General features: G+C 38.4%; 3 protein-coding genes across 6 annotated transcripts in view; 1 reads left to right on the forward strand and 2 right to left on the reverse strand.

The window, feature by feature from the left end:
• Positions 1–361: 361 nt before the first annotated feature.
• On the reverse strand, positions 362–2,203 carry LOC123766817 (actin, alpha skeletal muscle 2-like). The gene has a single exon (XM_045756211.2). The coding sequence runs from the start codon at positions 1,757–1,759 to the stop codon at positions 626–628; it is 1,134 nt and encodes a 377-aa protein (XP_045612167.2). The 5' UTR covers positions 1,760–2,203; the 3' UTR covers positions 362–625.
• A 10,078-nt stretch (positions 2,204–12,281) lies between these two features.
• LOC123766797 (nuclear exosome regulator NRDE2) overlaps positions 12,282–22,006 on the forward strand; it is a 177,868-nt gene continuing 168,143 nt past the window's right edge. For 3 of the 4 annotated variants that reach the window (XM_069307548.1, XM_069307550.1, XM_069307549.1), the window contains exons 1-2: positions 12,283–12,429; positions 14,509–14,643. The gene's annotated coding sequence lies outside the window, so the exon portion shown is untranslated. Of the gene's footprint in view, positions 12,430–14,508; positions 14,644–22,006 lie in introns of all 4 variants that reach the window. The other variant, XR_006773873.2, reaches the window with a different exon arrangement.
• Positions 16,336–20,117, reverse strand: LOC123766815 (actin-2, muscle-specific). The gene is made up of 2 exons (XM_045756208.2): positions 19,965–20,117; positions 16,336–17,569 (listed from the first exon to the last, which is right to left on the reverse strand). The coding sequence occupies exon 2, from the start codon at positions 17,534–17,536 to the stop codon at positions 16,403–16,405; it is 1,134 nt and encodes a 377-aa protein (XP_045612164.1). The 5' UTR covers positions 17,537–17,569; positions 19,965–20,117; the 3' UTR covers positions 16,336–16,402.

Consider the following 22,006-nt stretch of genomic DNA (forward strand, 5'->3'; position numbering starts at 1 on the left):
ATTGGTGTTGGTCTTAAGACATATTACCGACGAGAGTGTTATTAAGGTGCCCACAATACCTTACTGACCCACCAAACAAGTATACTTTACTCCTGAATAAAGTACATACACCGAGAAGCGGAAAACACTTTTAGAAGATTGTGCTAAATAAGATTTTATGGTTTTATATAGATAAGTTATACTTGCAAAATTAGAACTCGTAATGCATTGTTTAGCTTGTTTTTATTTTTGGCACTATTTCAACTGAAATATTCGATTTGTATTTTTGTTTTTAACTAGATTTAAGCTTTTCGCTTTATGTAATGCATATGTACAACTGTTGTGCTTTTGGTAGTTACCACCACTGTGTTTCTGACAACTCTTATTCGAGAAAACAAGTGTGTTGTTAAAACTGTGAACAGATTGTTAAAATATTTAATATGTTTAGTTAAATTATTAGCAATCGAGTTTGTCATACTATACTTTGTACTTTATATTTTATACACGGTGCACAGTGCATACTAGAGAACATAGAGGGATAAATAACAACTTGTATATACATAATGTAGTCACTTTTAATCAGCCCAAGTATAATTCGCATTATTATAATAAATTTTAGCTTAGATATGTAAAATTAGTTGTATATTTAGAAGCATTTACGGTGGACAATGCCGGGGCCTGACTCGTCGTACTCCTCCTTGGTGATCCACATGGACTGGAAGGTGGACAGTGAAGTCAAGATGGAGCCACCGATCCAGACGGAGTACTTTCTTTCGGGAGGAGCAATAATCTTGATCTTGATGGTAGATGGAGCTAAGTTGGTGATTTCTTTCTGCATGCGATCAGCAATACCAGGGTACATCGTGGTACCACCAGACATGACAACATTAGCAAACAAGTCTTTCCTGATGTCAATGTCACACTTCATGATGGAGCTGTGGACAGTCTCGTGAACGCCAGCAGATTCCATACCCAGGAAGGAAGGCTGGAATAGAGCTTCAGGAGCACGGAAACGCTCGTTGCCGATGGTGATGACCTGACCGTCGGGAAGTTCGTAGGACTTGTCCAGGGAAGAGGAAGCACCAGCAACATTCATCTCATTCTCGAAGTCGAGGGCGATGTAGCAAAGCTTCTCCTTGATGTCACGGACAATCTCACGCTCAGCAGTGGTGGTGAAGGAGTAGCCACGCTCAGTCATGATTTTCATGAGGTAGTTGGTCAGGTCACGACCAGCAAGGTCAAGACGAAGGATGGCATGAGGAAGGGCGAAACCTTCATAGACGGGGACATTGTGAGTAACACCATCACCAGAGTCGCAAACCATACCAGTAGTACGACCAGAGGCGTACAGGGACAGCACAGCCTGGATGGTAACATACATGGCAGGCATATTGAAGGACTCAAACATGATCTGTGTCATCTTCTCACGGTTGGCTTTGGGGTTGAGGGGAGCTTCAGTTAACATTGTTGGGGATTCTTCGGGGGCAACACGGAGCTCATTGTAGAAGGTGTGATACCAGATTTTCTCCATGTCGTCCCAATTGGTGATGATGCCGTGCTCGATGGGGTACTTGAGAGTCAGGATGCCACGTTTAGCTTGAGCCTCATCACCGACGTAGGCGTCCTTCTGACCCATACCGACCATCACACCCTGGTGACGAGTTCGGCCAACGATGGAGGGGAAGACGGCGCGGGGAGCGTCGTCACCGGCGAAGCCGGCCTTGACCATGCCGGAGCCATTGTCGCATACAAGGGCTGTCCCTTCATCGTCGTCACACATTGTGGTGCTCCGTTATGGGCTCAGAGACAACCTGGAGAAAAAACTATATCAATATTTCAGTAGTAATTTTAGTGTTAATTAACAGGCATTGATAGAAGAATCCATGAACGAATGCACGCATATACGGTTGTCAAATTTAGAAGAAAATGTTTACAGCATTATCAAATTAGAAACAATTCAATTTAATACCTTCTTTTCATCATATTAAACATGAATATATTCTAATTTGTTTTCCTTATATTTAATGATTATCAGAACATTTCAAGAAACAGTGTTGGTAATTTATTTCCAATATTACGTCGCTTTGGTGTTACTTATCCAAGTTTCTTGTGACGTAAATATTTCTTATGCTTTTTTAATAGATTTGTCTACTGGACTTTTTTTTTGTTGGCCGTTTTTCACATTGTGTCCCAAGGACGAGAACATGTACAATGTAGCGTGTGGGCATCTGAATTAATTAATGAGTTTAATGAAGTACACGGGAAAGTATTCTTACACCACATGTTAAGTGATTTAATGGTTTCATGGGAAGAAATCAATAACCAATGACTTTTTAGTTATTAAAATTATGTTTTGATTGAAGCTTAATTCGTAAGTTTTCTTTATTTATATGGAATATACGTATTTGATTATATAAAAAATTTAATTGATATTTTTATTTTAATATGCGTATTATATAATGATTTAATTATGAGATGCACAAGTTATTTTGTGCATCATAATTGCAGCATCTAACATGTTGTTGTTGTCTGAAACGCTATGCTTACTAGTAGCTTTACAAGAATGTAACAACTCTTAAAAGGAATGTATATATATATATATATATATATATATATAGATGTAAATAAAAATGAATACACAAAGTCCGTTGTTGATAGATATTAAAGCTGCAGGATATCCCTAAATGTTATGATTGATGATCGATGAAGATTAAGCCACTCAAGAGGTTGCACGGGCATAAATAGCCTGTAAAAATGTTATGCAGTTAAGCATAAATACAGGTACAGCATAGGTACAGTATGCAGTGTTAAGCTATACCTGTGGCCTGATGCAGTGTTGGGCTGTACCTTAGTAATCCTGTTGACGTCTTGAGTTTTGGGTATTTGTGTCTCCTTCCATATTATTTGTACAGTATTTCATATGTTAATAATTCAGATATAATCTATATCTTGCGTGGGCTAATTAAGCCTGTAAATGGAACATTGACGTTTGTCTTAACCACTAGGTCTTGTATCACTCAAATTTATTATATTTATAATCATTCCGAAGAGCATTCGAAACAACAAATATAATTCACGCTGAATATCATGAAAAACTACAACGCATTCTGAGACTTTATGAATGATTATAATTCAACATGTGTAGGCTATGACGTTTACCACCGAATATAATGGATTTGTTTTCACTGCGTGATGGTGAGTGGTAACCCTAGTGAGCAACAGTGAAGACAGTTGATGCCATAGCACTTACCTGAGATGAGTTTCAGTCCGACTAGGTGTGACAAACCGGAACTTCTCTTTTTATATGGCACGAGCCAGACCTTCCCCGACAAAGAATGTGGAATAGCGCCAAGGATTCCGAGCAGGTGGTCCCATATCTTCCCTACATACGGCTGTTGTTATGATTAAAAGCGTAGGCATCGGTGAAGTTTTCTTTCAATTGGTCCCGTGAGTGGTTTTATTGCACTCAAATATACTGTATATGTGTGTTGTCGACAGTGATATGAATTACAGAATTGCGTATATGGCAAAATATATATACGCAGTCTTCAGAGCACATTCCACTGCCAGATCAACCACGGATTACTTTAGAGGCGCAGGAATGTTCTTGTCGACCTGTAACGGATATATCCAAAATTTCACCTATTTTTATCTCTTTTTCTTTGTATGTACAGAATATACAAAAATTTTAACATGTGTATTGTTTTACTTTTGTTTGTGGAAATTATGAATATTTGCCGAATAGGGCGAATTTCGGTACATAGATTATGGTGTTATTACAAAACTTTAATTGAAATATGACAGTACCAGGAATATGTGCCTTATGATAAACTTGTGTGTTACTGATTTTTGGGAAATGTTTTTAGTTAACTTGAGTTAATGTTGCACACCAATTATTTATCCTTATGTGTTTTTTTCCATATAACTAAAATACTTAATTGGAAACTTCATTAACCCAATTGTGTATCAACACAAGAATAACCTGTAGACTGATGCGATGAAAATCCTGCCCTTTATTGTTACTATTTTCCAGCAATTAAACATCAGCCAATTGTCGCTAGATGAATATGAAGATGAGGTTGCTTTGATTAAGAGAGAGAGAGAGAAGATTAAGCCACCCAAAAGGTGGCTTGGGCCTGAGTAGCCCATAAGTGGTGGCCCTTTTGAGCCATTTCCAGTATCAATCTATAGATGATACTGGAGATCTGTGGAGGTGCGACTGCATCCTGCGTGACGGGAGATGTCTCCCGTCTGCTTTGATTAGGCTGTGAATGGCTTATGTACTAAAATCTACAGTAACTGACACCGTTCATTACGCTGTTTATGGACTGTCGCTCATGAGCTCTCCTGTGTTTTGTAAATAAATTATATTAGTTCTCTCCTTAAACTTACAATATCAAAATTCATCAGAAAGCAAGATTTCCCCATTAAGAAAATAATTTCTGGGAGACGCTTTTTGTTTTGTTTATTAACACATTTAGGTACATTTGCTTATGTGTACCTACCCTAGACTATATGAATGGCAGTACAGTGTGTCAAAAAGCTAGCTATGTGATGCTAAAACTCCCCATCACACAGGATGGTCAGTCATACAGAGGCATGTGATAAGTAGTCTGCACCAGCAGACTCTGGAAGACGCACCCTTACCATCTCCCCCTGGACCAGTTCCCACACAGGGAGAATATCGAAGCTCTTGAGAAAGCAAGCAAAACCCGCAGATATATATTTTTTAAGTTTAGTTCATTTATTATGTACCATATCCTGTGGGCGGTAGTGGAAAGGGTTACAGAGGCACATAATGAGCTCAGGAACTGAACCCCAAAATTCATTTAGTTAAGCAAATTAAAAACTTTATAGGCTAACTAGAATGTTTAATGAATTTTTAAATCAACAATGAGTTCTGGTAGTAGATTTTTTTATTGAAATGTTTACACAGTTCTTGAACATTTGTTATAGAGCTGTCTCTAAATGCATGTACCTTTTTTGCACACAATCACATAATGACGCAGTGTACATTTAAAGCACACCCAACCCGCACTCTCTACTACCATATCCTCCATCAAACCCAACAACCCACAACAAACAGCACCAGCCGGCTATCTACTCACCCGACCCACATTTAACAATTCGCCAACACACTCATCACCTGCCCACCCAACATCTACCAGTCCAACCCATTCACCACCTGCCCACCCCACATCTACCAGTCCAACCTATTCACCACCTGCCTGTTACCTATCGTACGTTACGGCTCGTGATCCTACAGCAGCCAAACTTTAATAAGTCTAGGGATACGACACAACTGCTGTTCTCAATAACGAATCACCAGTATAACCCCTTAATAAGTACTGAGCACAAAATAGAATCTTCATAGGACTGAAGAATAAAGATACTAAGTATATATATATAATTTATATTAAATAAATCTCAAAGGCAAACAGATGATTATATGGTCACAATATATCACATTAAAAATATCACTGTAACTTCCAGACATTAAATCAATACTAAGAATAATTATATGGCTAGAATAAAAGAATGACTTAACTCCAACAAGTGTTATCTCCCCGGTTTCTGCTCAGCCACTGAACTCTCGCTCTGTCGCCACCCATATTCTCACCTCCCGTCTGCCTCATCCCAGGATGAGGGATGGAAACTAAGGACTTTTTAATATTATAAACTAATTGAACAACCACTTGTTCTCAAAACACATAAGACTGCAAGTTACATATAATAGTTACTTACAAAATATATAAGTATAATGACACCTGTTTAATTACAGTATATAAAACATCTCCTAACTAAATAAAAGTGACAACTGGAACTCTCAAACTGAACAGGTCCAGCTTTCCCGTATCAATCAAGTAATAGACGTGTGCAGAGACAACCGCGCTCTTGTTCACTGACGCTGCCAAACCACACGACAATTTACCCAAAACACAATGTGTGTACATATACATGCAATGATAAAATAAAATAATATTTATTTTAAATTTATATACGTATTCTGCTAGGAGTACGTAACACTTCCACCTCCAAGAAAAAAAATGCAATAGATTGAAGATATATGGCATTTTTTCAAAGTAAAATGTATGACACTTGAGATTTATGGTATTAATTACACCAAACATGTATAAGTAATAAGAACACTTTTCTGGACAAATATGAAAACACTCCAAATATAGTCTTACAGGAAACTCAGAAATTTCAGTCTTATGACTATGTTCTACATATATGTCACTGGAGTATGCAAATTTATCTCTCCAAGGTACTATCTCATTTATTTCACTTTGTTTTAGATCATATTTCACACTCCTATCTACAACAGTATCATTAGTAGCATGAATAGAATTGTCAATAAAGGTAGCTGCTTTCACACAGTTATCATGGCAATTTAGTTTTTCATATGTTTCTACTATTTCTTCAAGATCAGTTTCATTTTTCCATGTGATTCCTTTTCCACATGGTGAATTTTCCAAAGACAGCCTCGATTTTCCATTACTCCCTTTTTCTGGAGCTGAACTGCTTAATTGAAGCAGGCTGTATGTTGAGTTGAGTTGGGACTTCTCCTGGGTATGCTCTGACACAGACATCTGCTCATCACTCTTGATCCTCTGTGGAACACATACTCTCGCCCAATGGATACTAAAATTAGAAAAATTAGCATTAAACCTCACAATTATGCATAAGACTTTCCCATTCATAGAACCTTCCGAAACACAAGACACCGACTTATCAAACCTTTGACCTTCCAACCAAGAAATACAACCCAAGATTAGTGCAAAGACTACCTGATCGAACTGACTCAGATGATCCATAAGGAACACAGAAATCAATTGCCTCATAACTCTGTCATAACGATCAGTGAAAGAAAACAGGCATATGCCTAGGCACCATATCTCAATCATAACTCTCAAAACAAGTTCACACCCTCTGATGGTGAACTTGAACACAACACCCACATTCATCAACCGTCTAGTCTTCCAAGAGACTAAATAAAACATGCCGAAAACTTTACAACCTTCACCATCACTTCCCAAGTGATTTACGTCTGATGACAACCAATCAACCAAGAGGTTTAAGGGTCTTAACATCTTGAAGATGAACAGCAGATTACCTGGGAAACGCCCAAGGACAATCTGAAACCCTTCACAATGATTAACTCTAGGTAGGATAACCTTATCCTCCAACTTGAATTGCACACCTGGAGCCTCAAACATCTGCTCCCCAGTATGATTTAATCCTTCACCCACAATATGACTCTGAAGGTCAACACCAATATGACTCTGAAAGTCAACACCACACTTGAGTGGAACATACACTTTTATCACTCGTGCATCAAAATTAACTGGATCTGAATATAGAGACACTGCTCTAGCATAACTCACCACTTCCTCAGAACTGGATGCACAACCTACTTGAGTAAACTCTCTCTGCTCAACCACAAGGCTTGACAAAGATGTCCCACAGTCCATTACTTCACAAGAAAATGGCTCCTGCAGAATAAAAGTAGATTTCAACATCCTACACACACTCTGACTCAATGTACACAATGAGAAATACTTCCTCCACATAGAATAAGAATCACAACTCCTCAACTTAGATCCAATTGCTGCTTTACCACTCTTAATGATTTTACCAAAATTTCCTCCCATGACTTCTGGAGCTGCTTGGAGTACTGTCTGCTCACAATCAACAATATCACTACCAAGCTGGGTCACATCCTCACAGACAACTGAAGAGGGAGGCTCAATGGGTCTCCATCTACTCAACAGAAGCTGATCCTCTGGCTGCTTTCCCACACTCTCCAAAACTGGATCTACAGTACAGACTGTCTCCTTGCTTCTCTCTGAAATCTTAGGGTCAGTTCTACTCAAAGCAATTAAATGAAGGGAATCTGAAGTGAGCGGGCAAGTAACAGGTAGTTTGACCTCCTCCCCTATTATATCACCTTGACTAGGGTGAGGCGGGGCCTCCACAACGGACTTACTCTCGACAACTGATTCTAAACTTGGAGTGAGCGGGAATACTTCTGCCAACCCGACATCTTGTCCTAAACCATTCACTTGGCTGGAATACAGAGTCGTGGCTTTTAAGTTTCTCTCAACTCCTGGCACAACGTTCGTAGTGAGCGGGCAAGACAATGGTACATGGACATCCTTTCCCAATTTATTGGAATAAAGCAGAGTCATAGTATCAGGCTTACTCTCAACAACTGAATCGGCCACACAGGAATCTGGAACAACCACATCCCACTTCTCCACTGAAGGGGTACTGGTTACTGGCACAAATGCTTGAGTAACAACATCAGAACTGACAACTGGATTTATAAGAGTACTGACATCAGCACAGGTAGAATGGACAAAACCATCTTCTACAACAGGTTCATTCATAGAACTAACTTCAGCACAGGCAGAATAAACATGGTCTGCAACTGGCTGTTTACACAAACGGGGATCAATCTCACCCACAACATGATTTATGGCCACATCATTACCCAATATAACATCCACACCTGGGATGGGCAACTGTGTACTAACACCCACAGTGCATAAACGTGGTGTAATGGTGGATCTGAAATTAATGTCTATTAGAGGTACAGTTTTACATCCTGCAACACTCTGAAGAACAACAAACTTTCCTGTCTCTCTCTTTTCAACAACAGAAAGAATACTGGATGAAATTATGGTTTGGGAAGCACCTGTATCACGAAGAATAACCACTGGCTTCCACTTTCCATTAATACACAAGACTTCACCTGAAGACATATATGGTGAATACTGTTTCACCCAATTGGGGTTTACAGTTACATGTTTATTAGTAAGTTTATTTTGCACACCTCTGCAATAAATGAGACCAGTTGGTCGTAACTCAGGGTGCAATATAAAACATGAATGAATTCCATGGCCTTTTCTCTTACAATGGGAACAGGACCTTACAGTGGACACACTGGTAGAACCAACTGTAGGTTTAGAAATAACCTTATTATTATTTGACATTCCTGACAATGAAGTAGCAGGATTAGGTTTTGTAAGAGAAGAGCTCATGGGAGTAACTGTCGCACCAGGAGGAGACTTATACTGATAAGGAGTTCGGTGAGCATTGAAATTTACTCTACGACTAGACTTAGGTGAAGTGGCCGTAAACGGGGCCTTAGTCAACAACTCATGCTCATCCGCGAGCTTTGACAGCTCATCAATGTCTGTTACATTCTTTTGTTCTGCCATAAAAGTAGACAACTGGTCTGGGAGACATGACAATACTTCTTCCATTATAAGAAGATTCTTTAGAGCATCAAAATCAGTGACTGGAAGTGACTTTAACCATCTGTTACAAAATTTCGTCTTCTGACGAGTAAAATCGGCTATTGTCTGATCCTTGATTCTCCTTAGGTTCCTGAACTTTTGCCTGTGTGCCTCTGGATTTAGTTGATAAGCATTTAAGATGCTTTTCTTTACAAAGTCATAATCAAAACTATGAGCGTCAGGGAGGGATGTGAAAACCTCCTGACTACGCCCCTTGAATTGAGACTGCATAATGGCTACCCACTGATCCCTTGGCCAGTTCATACTGATGGCAATTTTATTAAAATGTGCAAAGAAAACCTCAGGATCTTCCTCATTGAACTTGGGCAACTCTATATACTTATTCATCCTGATGGGATTATTATCACTATTTGTTGAAACATTACTAGTATTTCCATGCCCAGCTGCCATACGCTGTGATTCAAGCCTGAAGTTAGTGTCAGCCATTTGTTGTTGAATCTCTAATTGCCTAGTTTGTTCCTCGGCTTGTTGCTTCTTTGTGGCTTCAAGTTGCAACTCAATTAAACCTCTCTGGTTTTGTGCCGCAATTTCTAAACGCCTAGTCTCCAGCTCCCTTTGCTGAGCTTCAGCCTCTAATATTTTCTGTTCTTTTTGAGCTTCAAGCTCTAATTGGCGAGCTTCTAACTCAAGACGCTTTAACGTCATCTGATCACTCGACTCCTCTCTTAACTCCTCTAGAATTTCTTCATCTAAATCCCCATTCTCAACAAAATGCGTCACAATGACTTTCAATATTTGGGCTTTAACCATTCTATTGCTGGCGGTCAAATCCAAATGATTTGCCATTTGTATTAACTCAGTCTTTTTAAGGTTCTGAATCCCTTCAAAGTCTGGGTGAGCCACCAACGCTGCAACTTTCTCCTCCATCGTTACTAACACTTGGCACTTGATTCACAACAATAATTAAAATAATGGCACTGCACTACACTTCACTGTAAAATTGTCACCACACTGAAAATTCGCTTGGCCTCACTGCACAAACAAAATATATAGGATGACTTACCTCAAAATCGTGAAACGTTGTTACTTGACACACAGGAAGGCTTGCTTGGCACATGGAATAGTTCTTAAGAAACACACAGAGACACTTGACACACTGGTACCTAGGAAGGCAAGGTTAGATTAGCATAGTTAAGTTAAAAATGGGACAATATTTCCCGGCACAGGCCCCCATAACTCTTTGTTACCTATCGTACGTTACGGCTCGTGATCCTACAGCAGCCAAACTTTAATAAGTCTAGGGATACGACACAACTGCTGTTCTCAATAACGAATCACCAGTATAACCCCTTAATAAGTACTGAGCACAAAATAGAATCTTCATAGGACTGAAGAATAAAGATACTAAGTATATATATATAATTTATATTAAATAAATCTCAAAGGCAAACAGATGATTATATGGTCACAATATATCACATTAAAAATATCACTGTAACTTCCAGACATTAAATCAATACTAAGAATAATTATATGGCTAGAATAAAAGAATGACTTAACTCCAACAAGTGTTATCTCCCCGGTTTCTGCTCAGCCACTGAACTCTCGCTCTGTCGCCACCCATATTCTCACCTCCCGTCTGCCTCATCCCAGGATGAGGGATGGAAACTAAGGACTTTTTAATATTATAAACTAATTGAACAACCACTTGTTCTCAAAACACATAAGACTGCAAGTTACATATAATAGTTACTTACAAAATATATAAGTATAATGACACCTGTTTAATTACAGTATATAAAACATTTCCTAACTAAATAAAAGTGACAACTGGAACTCTCAAACTGAACAGGTCCAGCTTTCCCGTATCAATCAAGTAATAGACGTGTGCAGAGACAACCGCGCTCTTGTTCACTGACGCTGCCAAACCACACGACAATTTACCCAAAACACAATGTGTGTACATATACATGCAATGATAAAATAAAATAATATTTATTTTAAATTTATATACGTATTCTGCTAGGAGTACGTAACACTGCCCACCCAACATCTACCAGTCCAACCCATTCACCACCTGCCCACCCCACATCTACCAGTCCAACCTATTCACCACCTGCCCACCCAACATCTACCAGTCCAACCTATTCACCACCTGCCCACCCAACATCTACCAGTCCAACCTATTCACCACCTGCCCACCCAACATCTACCAGTCCAACCTATTCACCACCTGCCCACCCAACATCTACCAGTCCAACCTATTCACCACCTGCCCACCCCACATCTAACAGCACGCCAACCCACAGAATGATGTCCCAGACCTCTAGAGATTATGATTCGAGCGGAATGAGATCCTCAGATAGCAACTACAGTACTATCAATGTTCAAGGAAAAGCTGGCACAGCCATCAAAATATAAGAAAGAGCTATGAAGACAATCGAAGACGAGCCGTAAAATTATCCCAAACTACCATAAACTTTGCACAACCATCCAAAACGTCCTAAAATTACGTAAATAAAAAAGAACTACTATATAGTTTGTTACTATAATATTAACAATGAATGCAGAACGCGAATAAATTATAGTTTTTTCGTGGAAACAATTAGTTTTATAATAAAATAAGGCAAAAATAGGTGAAAGATGATTGCAATGAAAGTCAACGATCTGAGCAACTCGTCAACATCAATCATCCTATTTAAGTGTTGTTTCTTAACTATATGAGCTTATTTATGAATTAAATTATTTTCATATGCGCTCTACATTCATTACCAACAGTATGGTAAGAAACTATGTTACTTTTTAATCCGCGTAATTTTAGTAAAATCTGGGTAATTCTACAGAAGGGGAAAGAAACTATCAGGAGAAAGCGCCAAGCTATTACGACTATATAATATTACCGAGTCTTTCTCTAGTTCAGTAATTCTACGGAGATTTTAACGCGAGCGTAGTCCAAGGCTCATAATACATTGTAAAATAGACCTTGCAATTGTTAATGTAATTACATGGTAATAAAATGTAAAAGAAAACAATGTTTATACTTGTAGCCCCTGAATTGAAGTGTAAAAATTTGGAGGGAATCGACGACTGGCGTCACCGCGTCAGTGTCATGGTAGCAGCCGGAGGGGGAGGACGCTCTGGGTAGCTGATCCTCAAGTGTGTTTTATCTGAATTCTTTACGTTGGTAGGTTAAGCAAATCATTCAGTCGTGTAATTATATTATTAGTTTGTACGAGTTTTGATTCATAGTTATGTATATGTAAGGGATGTTTAGTAGTTTTGCATTCGTCCATGAACGATGGTTAGTATATTGTGTTGGTGAATGATCACATGTTGACTAATAAAGTAGATGTTACTATGTGTACATTATGTGTAAAACTTTATTAGTAGGATGTACTTTTCTTTCCTCCGTCCCATCCCATATCCTTATCCTCGTTCCTTCCAAGTGCTCCATAGCCGTAATTTTTTCATTTATATACACAAAGTTATTACATTACAGCCACTAGCAGGTCCTTAATCCTAATTATTTACCCGGAATACGGACCGCCAAATCATTTAACAAGCAGGTAACCATTCACTGCCGAGTGAACAGATTGGATTGTACAGTTAAGGATTGGCGCCCAGTCAATCCTCCCCGGCCAGGATTCGAACCCTGGCCAAAGCGCCAGGCGGGTGCGCCATGGGGATTGTAACGGTTTAGCGCTTTAACCTGACAATTACCTTTACCTTGTTAGCGGGACTGTGTACGTTTAGGGGTGATCCTGGACGGCATGGGTTCGAATCCTGGCCGGGTCAAATAGAGTTTTTAGTGATCTATGGCTTGCGTGTTTATGCAGCTTTCTCATGAACAGCTTTGCGTGTTCATGCAGCATATATATATATATATATATATATATATATATATATATATATATATATATATATATATATATATATATATATATATATATATATATATATATATATGTGTGTGTGTGTACTTGTATATATTCAATAATATATGTGCCTGTAGGTGCTAGGTGAGCAAGTATCTGATTACGTGCTTGCTTTATTTAAATAAAATCACTAGTCACTTCTAGAGGTGTTGCAGTAAATAATTGCTGCTTGATTTTTGCAAACAGTTCTTGAATTGTCGACTTGCTAGCGTAAATAACATCTGATGCAGCCTGTTATAATTTGTTACTGATGTTGGGGACAGGATGATATCTACAACAATTGCCTGACTGGGGTACCTATTTAGCTGCAAGGTGAACAGAGGCATCAGTTGGTAGGAAACGTGCCCAACCATTTCTGTCCCGCCCAGGGGTTGAACCCAGATCCCTCGATTGTGAGACGAGGACGTAGATCACTCTGAGTCATAGAGTTTTATATTCATGTATTGTTAATTTATAAACGACATATATATTCTTTATTACCTTGGACAGGACGATAGAGTGACGGTCTCGCTTCCTGCAGGTCGGCGTTCAATTCCCGACTGTCCAAGTGGTTGGGCACCATTCCCATCATCTGCTCTATGTTAAATCCTCATCCTTTCCTAGTAGTATAGTCGTAATGGCTTAGTGCTTTCTCCTGATAATTGGTCAACCACTTGGGCTGGACGGTAGAGCGACGGTCTAGCTTCATGCAGGTCGGCGTTCAATCCCCGACCGTCCAAGTGGTTGGGTACCATTCCTTTCCCCCGTCCCATCCCAAATACTTATCCTGATCCCTTCCCAGTGTTACATAGTCGTGATGGCTTGGCACTTTACCCCTGATAGTTCCCTTGCCTTCCTGATAATTGGGCTGGACGGTAGAGCGACGGTCTCGCTTTATGCAGGTCGGCGTTCAATCCCCGACCGTCCAAGTGGTTAGGCGTTAGGCACCATCCCCCCCCCCCGGTCCCATCCCAAATCCCTATCCTGATCCCTTCCCAGTGCTATATAGTCGTAATGGCTTGGCGCTTTCTCCTGATGATTCCTTCCCTCTCCTGATAATTACCTTACGTGTAGCTATCTGTTAACTCTTCTTTCTAAATTTCCTTGGACGACAGTTAAACATATAATGAGAAGTTTTATATGGGATTATTATATTATAAATAATTTATACCTCGTTACCGCTCTTCATCGGTATTGAATAACGAAATAAATATACCTGTAGAGATCAGTCTTTTATGTACATATTGATGTAACGGAAAAGGAAGCAATGAATTGCTAGGCTAATATGAAATGTTTAATTTGTTTAATAACTATTGTATTATCTAAGTTGTTAATATTTGGTTTCCTAGGTGTTACGGGTGTATGAAGATGTTTAAATTTATGAATGGGAAAGAAAGAAGTCTTCGTGAAGTTGTGTACCCAGCTACCTGCCAGAAGTCATCATGAGGGAAGAAGGAAGCCTAATTGCTGACGTTGTGTCTAAGGTAAGTGCATAATCTTATTTTTATTTTAGTGCCACATAATTTATTTTATTTTTTTAATAATGAACGTTGCGGAAAATCCCACTATAGATAAATTAATTTAATAAAACCGTTATCCAGAATGATAAACATTGCATAAAAAATCTCAGACCAACTAAGTGTTGATTACAACTGACAGAACATTTAGGATTGGATGAGGAACTCAAGCGTCAGTGAAGGAGAATTTGATAGTTTAAATAGTGATCAGTAGCATCGAAGAAATGAAGAGCTGGAAACTATGAAGTTTCAGGGACAATTATAAACTTAAATCAACAAGAACAATTACAAACTAGCTAAGGTTTAGGCATTTGAAGCTGCGGCTTAGGAAGTAGCTCGGAGGAGGCCGAGGCTACAGCAAAAAAATGAAAGAGGCTGATCAAAAGATGCTGGAAATTTAAAGATAAATTGTTTGCATTTAAAAATATTATAGGCTAACGTAGATGAGTAAACAAAACAAGCTGGAGACTGAAGTGACAACTTCGGCAAAAGGAGACCACCAGAATTTTTTTTCATCAAACAAAGTTATCAGATAGAGTTGCGTGTTTGAAGAGTGGTGATTATCATGAAATTCCCTATCATATCATTTTATAAACACACCCGGCTCATCTGTTAGCATTTTGAGAAATAGGCCACCAACATAAAGAGGCTTTCTTATAAGGCAAGCTAGCACTTATAAAAGTGCTCGCTCGCCATAGTTAACGAGGCCTTAACTGAGGCGAGCACCTTAATGTGTATGGAATTTGCAATATGAAAATTTAATTTAAAGAGTAATTTATTGTATTGTATTAACGGTATACCATTTTTCATATTTTTTAGGTATCTAAGAATATTTTATGCCAATACATTTATCCATTTTTTTTTGGCCTAGTATTTATGTAATTTTTAACATCAGTGTTAAGCCTGATATTAGATTCCATGTTTACGGTCAACAGACTTGTTTTACGCTTCTAACTTAAAGCTCTTGATGGGACGAGTTTACGGAAACTTACTCTATATGTTAAGGAATGTCTGATAACAAATATGTCTTGAAGAAGACCGACTAATGGAAATAACCGCTTCTCTCCCAGTCTCATCCCTCCGCCCCTTTCCTATCTCTTTTTTTATGTTTGTTGAGGTGGCGGTATTTTATATTAAGATTTTTAAATTATAAAATATAGAATTTTAAATGTTATTGTTTATAAAGATGCAGGTATGAGAAGCAAATAATCGTATGTAGTAGCTAGAGTCAAACGGTAAGTTTTTTCTGAATGCTATGTATTCCCATCTCTGAGGCTATGGGTCGCCAATTGTACCAAAGGTGGTAGCCCTATATATATATATATATATATATATATATATATATATATATATATATATATATATATATATATATATATATATATATATATATATATATATATCTATATATATATATAATATATATATATATATAATATATATATATATATATATATATATATATATATATAATATATTTATATAATCACTTAAGAATTCTATGGCCTGACCAGGGCACAGTTTTCCAGTTTTGGGAACATTCAAGCCTTATTTCCCATTTGTTAAAACAAATTAGAGTTGTGGTGTTTAATTCCTTATTTTTATTAACGATGCATTAGCAATAAATGTTGAGGAAAGTGTTTTCATTAAGAAACAATATAATTAAAAACATTTATTAGTGGTTCTTGCACAGGTATAATGCCAACTTGGTTAGATATAACTTTATTTAGAAGCACTTGCGGTGGACGATGCCTGGGCCGGACTCGTCGTACTCCTCCTTGGTGATCCACATGGTCTGGAAAGTGGACAGAGAGGCCAGGATGGAGCCACCGATCCAGACGGAGTACTTACGCTCGGGAGGAGCAATGATCTTGATCTTGATGGTAGCAGGAGCCAGCGCAGTGATTTCCTTCTGCAAGCGATCAGCAATACCAGGGTACATGGTGGTACCACCAGATACGACAATGTTGGCGAACAGGTCCTTCCTGATGTCAATGTCGCACCTCATGATGGAGCTGTGGACGGTTTCATGAACACCAACAGATTCCATACCAAGGAAGGAAGGCTGGAAGAGAGCCTCGGGACAACGGAAACGTTCATTGCCAATGGTGATGACCTGACCGTCGGGAAGCTCGTAGGACTTGTCAATAGACGAGGACGCTGCAGATACATTCATCTCATTCTCGAAGTCAAGGGCGATGTAGCAAAGCTTCTCCTTGATGTCACGGACAATCTCACGCTCAGCGGTGGTGGTGAAGGAATAGCCACGCTCAGTCATGATCTTCATGAGGTAGTTGGTCAGGTCACGACCAGCAAGGTCAAGACGAAGGATGGCATGAGGAAGGGCGAAACCTTCATAGACGGGGACCATGTGAGAGACACCATCACCAGAGTCGCACACCAGACCAGTGGTACGACCAGAGGCGTACAGGGACAGCACAGCCTGGATGGTAACGTAAGTGGCGGGCAAGTTGAAAGCCTCAAACATGATTTGAGTCATCTTCTCACGGTTGGCCTTGGGGTTGAGGGGAGCTTCAGTCAGCATTGTTGGGGACTCCTCAGGGGCGATACGGAGCTCATTGTAGAAGGTGTGGTACCAGATCTTCTCCATGTCGTCCCAGTTGGTGATGATACCGTGCTCGATGGGGTACTTGAGAGTCAGGATACCTCTCTTGCTCTGAGCCTCATCACCGACGTAGGCGTCCTTCTGACCCATACCGACCATCACACCCTGGTGACGAGCTCGGCCAACGATGGAGGGAAAGACGGCGCGGGGAGCGTCGTCACCGGCGAAGCCGGCCTTGACCATGCCGGAGCCATTGTCCACAACCAAGGCTACTTGATCCTCCTCGTCACACATGGTGGATGTTCGAGCGTGATGTCAGCTGTTTACCTGAAATTATAATAGTGTTTAATTCTGAAAAAAAGTAATTATTCTTAAAGAGACGAATCAAATACGAATCAAATTTAAGAATATGATTGTCGCTAGGGACATGACAAGGGCATACTTTTTTTTAAGGGTATACGATGGCAAGGTTCTGAACATTTAGGATCCCCTGGCTTATTGCGGTTTAAGTGTCTGGAACTATTTTTGAAAAACAAATGAAACTCCAGGGCAACATTCTAAATTAAAACAAATACATTTGTTCGTGGAATATGTTGACAACGTATGATCAAGCCTGCTCTAGGTTTGAGCCCAGCGCAGCGTTAATACTTGATCTTACCCATTGCCACCTCAGGTGAAGCTGTGCGAAGCTTGCTATCTCTACTGTTATTATTCAAATATATTATTATTCTAGTATTTTTGATTCGTGTATAAATTTACTAAGGAGTTCCTATGCTTCCTAATATATATAGTACACTGTAAATTTTCGACTAAGGCAAAGAACGTATAAAGGGAAAACCATAGTTAAAAAATATTAAATATGGAAGAAAGACTCTTGAAAGTCTTTCTTCCACATTTAATATTTTATAACTATGGTTTTTCCCTTTTACGCTTTGTTTGCGTTAGTCGAAAATTCACAATGTATAAAACACACACACACACACACACACACACACACACACACACACACACACACACACACACACACACACACACACACACACACACAGAAAGACTGGGTCCAAGAGCTAATAGATCGATTCTGCAGATACAAATTGTAAATACACACACACAGGTTTAAATGTAAATATGATAATAACAGGTGAAAAAAGATTTACTACATTGAACTAATAATGATGGAAAGTCGGAGCTTAAGAGCAGATGCTCCATCCTTCAAGCACAACTAGGTGAGTACATACATAATACGTATGAAATTGGAATCAAACTAAATGATGTTTAAGGGTCGATACCAGAGACGTGAAATAATCATTTGACTAAATTTTGTAGATATTGAGACATTCCATAAAAAATGGTTCATAAGCTGAAAACACTAAAAACTTCAACGATATATTTTTTAAGATATTTTTGGAAATCGTTCAGAAAATTTCTTCTGTGAAAGAACCAATAAGGTTCTTCGGTACATTTTGAAATTTGTTGCCCATCCACTCCGTTCCTCTTACCTAATACGTCGCAATTTTTACGGAATCTACCAATACGGTGACAAGTTTGTGTTAGCAGAAATTAAAGCGCCCTAGTATTGACGTTTTCTATGAATCGGCATCGATGGGTTGGGTAAGTTGCTTGGGTGCGTACGTTTCTGGTTGGGCAAAATAGTTTTTTACGGAGTAGCAAATTGGGAGACGAGTTGCACAAAAGAAGACCACCTCACAGGAGTCATAGCAGAAGCTGTTGTTACAAAGAAACTCGCAGAACGAGGGGTTTCAACGATGACAGCATAACACTATTCATGACAGTATAACACTATTCCTACAAGAAATACTGAATATGAGCTGTTTATCCTTCAGGGTAAATACTAGATATAATATCCTAAAATATACAAAATTTTGGAATAAAAATTCATATAACCACTTCCTGGTTTTTCCTTTCAAAATTCAGTATTTGTTTGACCATTTCTTTGAAGTTCTTTCGTACACTCATTGTAATTAAACACCATTACTCTAAAAATGCAAATGACTGAAGTGCTAGGCTTCATTGACCTTTAAATATCAGATTAAACAAAAACGACGCTGTTTACTTTTAAATTAAATTAAAGTAAGGCGTTCCGAAAAATATTGAAGATTTTAATGGAAATCAAAATATTGGTCGTGATGTAAGCGTTTATGCAGACAAAAGCTTGAGTCTTATTTTCTGTGAGTTTATGAATGTTTATAACACTTGAATGCTAAAAACGAAATGAAAAGTTTTTGCCTTTGATAATTTAAAACCGTTTATATTTGTATTTTCCAACCTATATTGAAGAGTAATAATAACTTATCACGTAATTCCATATGTGAACAACACTACATGAAATCAGATAATAGCCAGTATCAACCTATATAACAGCGCAGAGGTTGTTATAAATACTTTTTAAATTTCCTTCTATTAGTATACTTCTGTCGGGGGGGTCGGGAAGCCTGTTAGGCTTATTGAAATCCTTCTAGCGAAAGATAAGCAGTCTGCTAGGCAATATCCAATTAATAGCCAGATCCAGTGGTGCTTAAGTTGACTGACCGAATGATAAACACTTAATCGAATATGCTACACTTTTCTTAAGATTCTCTAGTACGGAGTAATCACAATTTTCGTAGACTTGCCGAACTCGAGACTTTCACTACCGTTCACTAGTTTGCTAAGACACAATATGGGGGTCTCACACTCGACAGAGACTACCACTAGCCCTTACCCGTGCTGAGTCGTGTTGTGACTGGAGGTCCACAGTACCAAACCCGTCCTTTTATATACACTCAAAAGTCCTGCTAACAGGAATGTGTAGCAGTGCCAACATTGTATTTGGTATCACGATATGCACGCCCACCTGTCTTTGAGGAGACTACACGTGGGAAGCTACTTAAGGAGCTGCATGTGTCTTACCTACCTCAAACTAACGCAGTTGCAGAGCTACATGTACTCCTGTGGATATTTACACTATTATTAGGTTAATAAAGCGCGTGTTTGGTCTTATTGTGAATTGCTGTATCGGTATATCATTAATCATTTATATATAGTAAATAACGTGGTTACGGTATCCGTGGCTGGCGGCGGCCACAGCTTCGTTAATGAGCCATAAAAACAACCACTCCGTTTTCTGTTGGAACCATGGCGCACTGCCCTCTTGTGTTGTATGAATTATTTCTTTTGTATTAATGGCTTTACCAAAACGTGCTTAGCTTGATATTTTAATCTTTATTAATTAATTTGTAACTATATTCACTAAGGCATCATATTTGTATCGTATGCAAGTCACGAAAATGGATAAAAAACATATGCACAATACCTTCTTCGATATATATTGTATACAATATCGATATAAATTATTCTCTCCTTTCATTTTGTTTATCAAGGGTATATGTTTTGTATTGCATTTATGCTGTATTTATGATTTGAACCCTGGCCGGGATTAAAATACACTGGACACGAGAGGAGCTTGTGGTCTTGCGGTCGTGTTCACTATTTAGGCTGGGGACACGGACTCCTCTTGGATAGCTGGTTTCATTTAATTTAATTCTAAGCTAATTTACTTCGTACTTGAAATAATGGACGACAGGAATTATCCAGTATAAACCTGAAGTTTTTGTTGGCTATTTGTATAATTGCAGATTTAATAATACAAATACAAATTAAATAGAAATAGAGAAGAATCTGGCAGGCAGTTGTAGTTATTGTTACCGGGAAATGGCAACTCAATCCCTCTGGGATATATACGCCGAGAGGTATACCGCGTTTCTTTTTACGGGCTCACCATAGCCCGTGCTACATGGACACTTCGTCCTGAGTAGCTAAATCTGAAACAGCAAACCGCGTTTCTCCGTGTATATACACGGAACGTTTGCGTTAGTCCTAGACTATGCTCAGGACTAAAGATAACTTGGTGGTTGGTCAGTACGCTATTCTGGTGGCCGCAGTAACCCTCTCCGCGGCTGTAGGCCTGAAGATCAACACCTACCTTTAAAGGCTCTTTGCTTTCGTCTTTATTTTGTCTTGCATTCGATATGATGATTAGACAAGCGCCCAATTTAAAGTGTTTTAACTAACAATAGGCATACGAATTTTTAAAAATTGTCACGATGGTCATTTGTCTGAGTATGGGTACATATTAAGTTGCTTATATATATATATATATATATATATATATATATATATATATATATATATATATATATATATATATATATATATATATAAAGATTAAAATTTTAAAATTAAAATTAAAGTTAAAAATTTAAGTTAAAATTAAAGATTAAAATTAAAGATTAAAATATCAAGCTAAGCACGTTTTGGTAAAGCCATTAATACAAAAGAAATAATTCATACAACACAAGAGGGCAGTGCGCCATGGTTCCAACATGGTTTTATTGTCTCAATAAACGTATATATATATATATATATATATATATATATATATATATATATATATATATATATATAAATAACTAATATGGACGCAGTCGACAACAGCGTTTACATAGACGCTACTGTCGACATCTATATTGGGGTTAGAACAAGTTGCTCTAAATGGTCGTGGTAGGGAATAGGCTTCAAATCTTATCACAAAGACTGACCTGTATATTCCGCTTGAGGTGTATGTCTACTGCTCAAAATATGGAGTCTGAAAATAAATCTAAACTCTGTTAGTTTATTAAATTATATATAAAATATTTAGCACAAATTTACGGCTTGAATAATTGGTAGTCACTAGGCTTTAATCACAACAGCTGTATTCTCACG

The sequence above is a fragment of the Procambarus clarkii genome, chromosome 60 (genome assembly GCF_040958095.1).
Source record: "Procambarus clarkii isolate CNS0578487 chromosome 60, FALCON_Pclarkii_2.0, whole genome shotgun sequence".
Lineage (NCBI taxonomy): Eukaryota > Metazoa > Arthropoda > Malacostraca > Decapoda > Cambaridae > Procambarus > Procambarus clarkii.

Bases quoted from the DNA above. Each gene is read 5' to 3' on its own strand.
- LOC123766815 (XM_045756208.2), bottom strand. From the start codon at position 17,536: ATGTGTGACGAGGAGGATCAAGTAGCCTTGGTTGTGGACAATGGCTCC.
- LOC123766817 (XM_045756211.2), bottom strand. From the start codon at position 1,759: ATGTGTGACGACGATGAAGGGACAGCCCTTGTATGCGACAATGGCTCC.